General features: G+C 45.4%; 1 protein-coding gene across 4 annotated transcripts in view; it reads right to left on the bottom strand.

Moving 5' to 3' along the window:
• Positions 1–861: 861 nt before the first annotated feature.
• The window catches only part of LOC139580477 (slit homolog 1 protein-like), a 213,467-nt gene continuing 204,760 nt past the window's right edge, over positions 862–9,568 (bottom strand). For all 4 annotated transcript variants that reach the window (XM_071409214.1, XM_071409212.1, XM_071409213.1 and 1 more), the window contains 2 exons: positions 8,857–9,068; positions 862–7,075 (listed from right to left, as the gene is read on the bottom strand). In XM_071409214.1, the coding sequence (XP_071265315.1) occupies positions 6,837–7,075; positions 8,857–9,068 (451 nt within the window). In that variant the 3' untranslated portion in view covers positions 862–6,836. The remainder of the gene's footprint in view (positions 7,076–8,856; positions 9,069–9,568) is intronic.

Raw genomic sequence — 9,568 nt, 5'->3', positions numbered from 1 at the left:
GCTGATATGCATCCAAAGAACACCATACCTACTGTGAAGCATTGGGGTGGAAACATCATGCTTTGGGGCTGTTTTTCTGCAAAGGGACCAGGACGACTGGTCCGTGTAAAGGAAAGAATGAATGGGGCCATGTATCGTGAGATTTTGAGTGAAAACCTCCTTCCATCAGCAAGGGCATTGAAGATGAAACGTGGCTGGGTCTTTCAGCATGACAATGATCCCAAACACACCGCCCGGGCAACGGAGGAGTGGCTTCGTAAGAAGCATTTCAAGCTCCTGGAGTGGCCTAGCCAGTCTCCAGATCTCAACCCTATAGAAAATCTTTGGAGGGAGTTGAAAGTCCATGTTGCCCAGCAACAGCCCCAAAACATCACTGCTCTAGAGGAGATCTGCATGGAGGAGTGGGCCAAAATACCAGCAACAGTGTGTGAAAACCTTGTGAAGACTTACAGAAAACGTTTGACCTCTGTCATTGCCAACAAAGGGTATATAACAAAGTATTGAGATAAACTTTTGTTATTGACCAAATACTTATTTTCCACCATAATTTGCAAATAAATTCATAAAAAATCCTACAATGTGATTTTCTGGATTTTCTTTCCTCATTTTGTCTGTCATAGTTGAAGTGTACCTATGATGAAAATGACAGGCCTCTCTCATCTTTTTAAGTGGGAGAACTTGCACAATTGGTGGCTGACTAAATACTTTTTTGCCCCACTGTGCATGCTTTAAAATAAAAAACATTTAAACATATTCCAGCTCAGGTCACTCAAACTGATTTTGAACTCTGTTGACTCCCCCCTCAACCTTATCACACACACGAGCTCCATTCAAACCAATTAAGGGACACGTTAGAGTCCATGTTAAAAGTACACACAAAGTTTAATGAATGAAAAGTGGAGGAGTAAACATTTTGTCAGTGGCAATAGATAAGATAGATACTACATACATTCAGCATCACTGGGCCTTCCAGTTAAATCCCACCATCACACCTGCGACGGAACACAACTAAAGCAACCGAAGTACCACATCTGTAGGAAATAGTTTTTGTGATTATATTTGTTGTTGTTGCACAAGTTCAGTACAACAGAGACTGTCTTTCACAATGAAATGATACTGAGTACAGTTCTCTGTCCATGTATGGTGGTTGAGTCTTTAAGGGTTTCACACTAGACCAAAAGGATCGGGCTGAATTGCAACTATCCATATTTGTGAAAGTCCTTTTTCTGAGAACTGTGATGAACTGATGTTGAAACCTAGGAGGGATAGAGCTAAACATTTAGCTAAAGGATGAGATGACACTTCATCAATATCATACAATGTGGAGACCTTAGGAAAATCTCAGGGTTATCCAAGACTATGGGCTCTATTCAATCAGATCCGCTTTAGCTGACATCCGAAGAACGGTTGTTTTGGTGGTGTCGGAGGTGGACTTGCGTTAGAACTGTCAAATCCACAAGCAGCTCCTGGCGTGTTACCTTGGCGTAGAGTACCACAGTATGAGTCTTAATACCCATAAATCCTAGTGGTCAAACAAGGAAGTGGTTCCAATCGTTTTCCCACCATTCATTTTCCCATAGGGTAGTTTAGAAACACTTCCAATAAGGGCTGTGTTTTGTGTAGACTTGCCCTGTACATCTCTGTAGGACATGGTGACTTTTATCAATATATTCAGCTGTATTTCTCCCCCCCCAAAAAATGAATTGCTAATTAGCTGCTAATGTGGCTATCATAAGGATCTACAAATGCCATGATGATCTGGATGAGACTGCCAAGTCGAGGCAAAGGTAAGGATCTCTGGATTTACTGTCTAATGTTAGCTACATTTAGTAATTAATGAATGGGCTACATTTCTTTAAAATTTGAATTCTGTGAACTGTCTTGTGCAAGTTTTAAATTGACACAATGCCTGTTAGTAAAGGTGTCAGCCAGAGATTATGTGCAGGAGTTTGCAGGGATTTGTAGTCTTGCATGATGTCTACTTTGATGCTAATTAGCAATTTGATCTTGAGATTAAATAGAGACTAATATATTGATAAAAGGCACCTTGTCCTAGAGAGATGAACATGGTTATCAAAACGTCACGCCATGGTACTGTATGCCTACACGAAACACAGCCCTTATTTTAAGTGCTTTGAAAATTCCCTACGCGAAAAACAATTGGAACCATTTCCCTGTTTGACCGCTAGGTTTTATGGGTATTATGACACCTCCACTGTAGGGCTCTATTGTCTGCACAGAGTCGCATTAAGAGAAAGCCCATGCAGCCTCGTTTACAAGTTTGAACATTGGAATGTGAGATTTAATCTACACCTCAATTAGGCTGAGAGAAATTCTAATTTAGTTGAATGATTTTCAATTATTTCTATAAAGCCTACTCATTCTCGTTCTGAACTTCTAACATGAGAGGGACGGGTGTGGCTTCATGACAATGATCAGGAGCAGCTGCTCGACAATTTTGAGAGCTCCAACGTAGTTACACCTCCAATTCTGTTAGAACATCAGCTATGCGGGTTTCGGCTATCGCCGGTGAGCACTTGATCTGATTGAATCTAGACCAGGGTTAACATGGTGGCAAACATGGAGTCCACTGCAACAGGATGCTCTGGGTAGAAGTTGCTCTTAAGCACAGATCTAGGATCAGCCTTAAAATCCCAAAGTTTGACCGTAATCCCCCCCAAATCTCAGTCAGTGTATAGGTTCAACTTCATCCTACTCCACAGTCCTGTAGGTCTCCATCCTACTCCACAGTCCTGTAGGTCTCCATCCTACTCCACAGTTCTGTAGGTCTCCATCCTACTCCACAGTCCTGTAGGTCTCCATCCTACTCCACAGCCCTGTAGGTCTCCATCCTACTCCACAGTTCTGTAGGTCTCCATCCTACTCCACAGTCCTGTAGGTCTCCATCCTACTCCACAGTCCTGTAGGTCTCCATCCTACTCCACAGTCCTGTAGGTCTCCATCTTACTCCACAGTCCTGTAGGTATTCATCCTACTCCACAGTCCTGTAGATCTCCATCCTACTCCACAGTTCTTTAGGTCTCCATCCTACTCCACAGTCCTATAGGTCTCCATCTTACTTCACAGTTCTGTAGGTCTCCATCCTACTCCACAGTCCTATAGGTCTCCATCCTACTCCACAGTCCTATAGGTCTCCATCCTACTCCACAGTCCTATAGGTCTCCATCCTACTCCACAGTCCTGTAGGTCTCCATCCTACTCCACAGTCCTGTAGGTCTTCGTCCTACTCCACAGTCCTGTAGGTCTCCATCCTACTCCACAGTCCTGTAGGTCTCCGTCCTACTCCACAGTCCTGTAGGTCTCCATCCTACTCCACAGTCCTGTATGTCTCCATCCTACTCCACAGTCCTGTAGGTCTCCATCCTACTCCACAGTCCTGTATGTCTCCATCCTACTCCACAGTCCTGTAGGTCTCCATCCTACTCCATAGTCCTGTAGGTATTCATCCTACTCCACAGTCCTGTAGATCTCCATCCTACTCCACAGTTCTTTAGGTCTCCATCCTACTCCACAGTCCTATAGGTCTCCATCTTACTCCACAGTCCTGTAGGTCTCCATCCTACTCCACAGTCCTGTAGGTCTCCATCCTACTCCACAGTCCTGTAGGTCTCCATCCTACTCCACAGTTCTGTAGGTCTCCATCCTACTCCACAGTCCTGTAGGTCTCCATCTTACTCCACAGTTCTGTAGGTCTCCATCCTACTCCACAGTCCTATAAGTCTCCATCCTACTCCACAGTCCTATAGGTCTCCATCCTACTCCACAGTCCTATAGGTCTTCATCCTACTCCACAGTCCTATAGGTCTCCATCCTACTCAACAGTCCTGTAGGTCTCCATCCTACTCCACAGTCCTGTAGGTCTCCATCCTACTCCACAGTCCTGTAGGTCTCCATCCTACTCCACAGTCCTGTAGGTCTCTATCCTACTCCACAGTCCTGTATGTCTCCCACTTTTATAACACAGGATGTGGTGTCTTTATACCTTTTATAATGTGAACTAAACAGGATGATGGCTGATCCATACCCCTTCAGGAGTGAGCTCAGTTCATATTTATCTATAAACATTCAGGTTGGACTGTTCTACTCTGCGACTGGCACCTTCTTTCATCTCTGAAGCTTGTTCTATAGCCTGTCATAGTAGAGAGATTTAACTGTACAGGTAAAAATGGACAAAACACTCATTGGTGGATCCAATTGCAGATGTACAGAAAGATGGCAGGTCTACAGTTTGCTGTCATTCAAGCCATGCCCCCATCACAGTACAATGGTAAGATGGCAGGTCTACAGTTTGCTGTCATTCAACCCATGCCCCCACCACAGTACAATGGTAAGATGGCAGGTCTACAGTTTGCTGTCATTCAAGCCATGCCCCCACCACAGTACAATGGTAAGATGGCAGGTCTACAGTTTGCTGTCATTCAAGCCATGCCCCCACCACAGTACAATGGTAAGATGGCAGCATCAATAGTGCTTAATGCAGGTCAAATGTAGACTCCATCTTTGTGCACATCCACAATAAGTAAGCTTCCTACAGCAGATAAGTTTCAGTCAACCGTGACTGTTTCACTTGAATCTTATAATTACTTCTATCTACGACGGAAAATGTCCCCAATATAAAATGACAGAAATTCAACCGAACATTTCAACAAAATCAACATGACGATCAAAACCCTTTCACTATATTTCAGAGTATGGTAAATACAGGAAACATCTATTTCAGAGCAGGAGGGGCATCTCTCTCATTTGCATTTGAACTCCACCCACTCGGGCCCAACAGACAATGAGGAATGTGTCTGAGCCAGAGGGCACAAGCACTGTCTTAAATGGCTATTAAGTGATGTCACAAATACCTTACAGCTTTTCTTTTTTGTTACACTAGTTTTTATTGTAACTTTGTATTCCTTTTTTCCCAATAATTTTTGAAAATCTGCAAAAATTATTATGCCTTTTATACTCTACAGGAAAAAGTCTTAAGATAAAATAAATTAAACAAAACAGCAGACAGACTTTTAAATGAATTAGATGTCATATTCACATGGAAGACAACATATACAATATTAAACATGTTTTTACATAAATACGCCTCCTATAGAACAAGGCCAGCCATTCGCTACCTTGTTTTGGACAATCACAAACTAGCTTGTTAGAGCAAGTGAAATATACAAAGGAAAACAGCTATGGAACCAATCAAACGCCATCCTGCCCGTTCCATTGGAAGCTTCCAGAAAACACAGATTTACTCTTTAACATATAAAAATACTATACCAAAATGAAATACAAATATATATATATTAGAATCTGTTAGGCATTTCTGTATAAAGAGAGGGCTGAAGGAGTTAGGTTACATCAGAAAACTAAATATAATGCAAAACAAATCATTGAAATTAGACATAACAAAACAAACCAAAAATTATATTCTGCACCTTTGTTCTGTAATAATATACATCATGATAATAAAAAGCTCTACATATCCATGTGCAAACTTCTCACATGCAACAGTTTGCACACGTTTAATACTGAAGGCATTCAGGGGCCTAATCATCCTGCTCAAAGAGGGGAGGGCTTATGCAAATGATCCTGAGGCAATGCATGCTGGGAGATGGGTCTTCAACGGGCACTGCCTGCTCCAGGTGAGGTTATAGCTTATAGCCCACAGTAGGGAAATGGAGAGGCTACCTGCATCTCAATGTGTATTGATTCTAATGAAATACCTTTCTGCTCAGACAGAAAATGTGTGTTTGTGTGTGTTTCCTTCTGCTCAGACAAGGCCATTCTCTACTGTGTGTGTGTGTGTTTCCTTCTGCTCAGACAAGGCCATTCTCTACTGTGTGGGTGCGTGTATGTATGTGTGTGTGTGTTTCCTTCTGCTCAGACAAGGCCATTCTCTACTGTGTGGGTGCGTGTATGTATGTGTGTGCACTGTGAAGGGCACTGATTTTCAGTGCTGGTATTCAGTGCAGTAGTGTTATAAATAAGGAAAATAATGGACGTATCTTGTTCTAAAGGCTCTAGGAGTCTAATAAGCTTCGGTCTAGACCAGCTATAGCCCGACCTAGCCCTAGCTCTGCTCAGCCCAGCACAGCTCAACTGCAGTCCGGCCCAGCCCAGCTAAGCCCGACCTAGCCCTAGCTCTGCTCAGACCAGCACAGCTCAACTGCAGTCCGGCCCAGCCCAGCTAAGCCCGACCTAGCCCTAGCTCTGCTCAGCCCAGCACAGCTCAACTGCAATCCGGCCCAGCCCAGCTAAGCCTGACCTTATTTGGCTCAACTCAGCCCAGGCAAGCTTATACCAGCCCTGCCCAGCTTCTGCTCAGCTCCAGCCCAACTCCAGCCCTTGCCCTACCAAACTCAACTACAGCCCAACCCCAGTCTCCTCCCTCTCTTTCAATATCTCTGTAGCTCTTCCCTCCTGCCACCCTGACCAGGCCAGACGCTACATTCCACACACTGCCATCAGGAAGAAAAGATGAGAGATGGTTCTTAGGCTATCTGGGACCTAATGGATGGATGGCCAAGAGGCCAGAGGTTTAGACCATGTGTGTATGAGGGATTGGTTGAGTCCTTGCTCTGAATGCAACACCTTTGACATCTTTAGACCCCTTCGAAACAATGTTGCAGATACAATGGTTTGGTGGTTGTTGTGTTTCTGTACGTCACACACCCAAAGAAAGAGGAGGTGATGTCCTATTTTATAAAGACTGTTGTCCCATAATACATAGAGGTTTTTATATATATTTCTTTATACTATTTCTCTTACTCCTCTCCGGTTCTCTCTGTGGTGCGTTCGGCGGCGGTAGCAGGTTTGTGTGAAGCGTGCTACATACAGCCCACGCAGCCACACTTGATGGTCCTCTCCACTTCCTCGCTGAATGATCTTCCGTCGCTGCACTCAAAGGTGTATTTCCGCCGTTTCATTCGCTGGCTTGTGCAGCAGGCCCCCGTGTCGCAGGCGCCGGAGCACTCTACCCAGGAGACCATGCGTGTGGTCTGGCAGATGGTGTATCCACGCTGCACCTGGTAGAAGTCCCTCACAGGCTCCCCTCGACACTCTGACTCTGTAGGGGAGGAAATATGGAGACACTGACTCTGTAGGGGAGGAAAGACAGAGACACTGACTCTGTAGGGGAGGAAAGACAGAGACACTGACTCTGTAGGGGAGGAAAGACAGAGACACTGACTCTGTAGGGGAGGAAAGATAGAGACACTCTGACTCTGTAGGGGAGGAAAGACAGAGACACTGACTCTGTAGGGGAAGAAAGACAGAGACACTGACTCTGTAGGGGAGGAAAGACAGAGACACTGACTCTGTAGGGGAGGAAAGACAGAGACACTGACTCTGTAGGGGAGGAAAGACAGAGACACTGACTCTGTAGGGGAAGAAAGACAGAGACACTGACTCTGTAGGGGAGGAAAGACAGAGACACTGACTCTGTAGGGGAAGAAAGACAGAGACACTGACTCTGTAGGGGAGGAAAGACAGAGACACTGACTCTGTAGGGGAGGAAAGACAGAGACACTGACTCTGTAGGGGAGGAAAGATAGAGACACTCTGACTCTGTAGGGGAGGAAAGATAGAGACACTGACTCTGTAGGGGAGGAAAGACAGAGACACTGACTCTGTAGGGGAGGAAAGACAGAGACACTGACTCTGTAGGGGAGGAAAGACAGAGACACTGACTCTGTAGGGGAGGAAAGATAGAGACACTCTGACTCTGTAGGGGAGGAAAGACAGAGACACTGACTCTGTAGGGGAGGAAAGACAGAGACACTGACTCTGTAGGGGAGGAAAGACAGAGACACTGACTCTGTAGGGGAGGAAAGACAGAGACACTGACTCTGTAGGGGAGGAAAGACAGAGACACTGACTCTGTAGGGGAGGAAAGATAGAGACACTCTGACTCTGTAGGGGAGGAAAGACAGAGACACTGACTCTGTAGTGGAGGAAAGACAGAGACACTGACTCTGTAGGGGAGGAAAGACAGAGACACTGACTCTGTAGGGGAGGAAAGACAGAGACACTGACTCTGTAGGGGAGGAAAGACAGAGACACTGACTCTGTAGGGGAGGAAAGATAGAGACACTCTGACTCTGTAGGGGAGGAAAGACAGAGACACTGACTCTGTAGGGGAGGAAAGACAGAGACACTGACTCTGTAGGGGAGGAAAGACAGAGACACTGACTCTGTAGGGGAGGAAAGATAGAGACACTCTGACTCTGTAGGGGAGGAAAGACAGAGACACTGACTCTGTAGGGGAGGAAAGACAGAGACACTGACTCTGTAGGGGAGGAAAGACAGAGACACTCTGACTCTGTAGTGGAGGAAAGACAGAGACACTGACTCTGTAGGGGAGGAAAGACAGAGACACTGACTCTGTAGGGGAGGAAAGACAGAGACACTCTGACTCTGTAGGGGAGGAAAGACAGAGACACTGACTCTGTAGGGGAGGAAAGACAGAGACACTCTGACTCTGTAGTGGAGGAAAGACAGAGACACTGACTCTGTAGGGGAGGAAAGACAGAGACACTGACTCTGTAGGGGAGGAAAGACAGAGACACTCTGACTCTGTAGGGGAGGAAAGACAGAGACACTGACTCTGTAGGGGAGGAAAGACAGAGACACTCTGACTCTGTAGTGGAGGAAAGACAGAGACACTGACTCTGTAGGGGAGGAAAGACAGAGACACTGACTCTGTAGGGGAGGAAAGACAGAGACACTGACTCTGTAGGGGAGGAAAGACAGAGACACTGACTCTGTAGGGGAGGAAAGATGGAGACAGTGACTGTCCACAGTAGTAATACGTGTATGTATGTGTGTGTCTGTGTGTGTGTCTCCTACCTGCGTCACAGAGCTCTCCGATGTATCCGGCCTCACAGTGACAGTAGGCGTCTCCTGAATCAGACATCTGGCAGCGTCCATGTTTACAGTTGTGGCTGCGGCAGGGGTTAAACAGCTCCCCCTGCTGGTTACACAGGGCACCACGGTAACCCTCCACACACTCACAGCGGTACGACTGCAGGTCAAGGGGAATACACTTCCCATGCACACACCTAGGGAATATAAATTAATCAATCAATCAATATTCACTACATGACCAAAATTATGTGGACACCTGCTGGTCGAACAAAATCATGGGCATTAATATGGAGTTGGTCCCCCCTCTGCAGCCTCCCATCTTCTGGGAAGGCTTTCCACTAGATGTTGTAACATTGCTGTGGGGACTTGCTTCCATTCAGCCACAAGAGCATTACTGAGGTCGGGCACTGATGTTGGGCGATTAGGCCTGGCTCACAGCTGGTTGAGAGAATGCCAAGAGTATCCAAAGCTGTCGTCAAGGCATACTACATAATTCCATATGTGTTATTTCATAGGTATGATGTCTTCACTATTATTCTACAATGTTGAAAATAGTAAAAATAAAGATAAACCCTTGAATGTGTAGATGTGTCCAAACTTTTGAATGTTACTGCATGTAATGATTTGTCTCAAACTGTTCATATAAATTGCAGTTTGAGACTTGGTGAAAACCAAGTGAAATGTAATGCATTAT

This window comes from Salvelinus alpinus, chromosome 7 (assembly GCF_045679555.1).
Source record: "Salvelinus alpinus chromosome 7, SLU_Salpinus.1, whole genome shotgun sequence".
Taxonomy (NCBI): Eukaryota; Metazoa; Chordata; class Actinopteri; order Salmoniformes; family Salmonidae; genus Salvelinus; species Salvelinus alpinus.
Note: the sequence above shows the minus strand (reverse complement) of the source record. Positions and strands in the feature narration are given on the sequence as shown.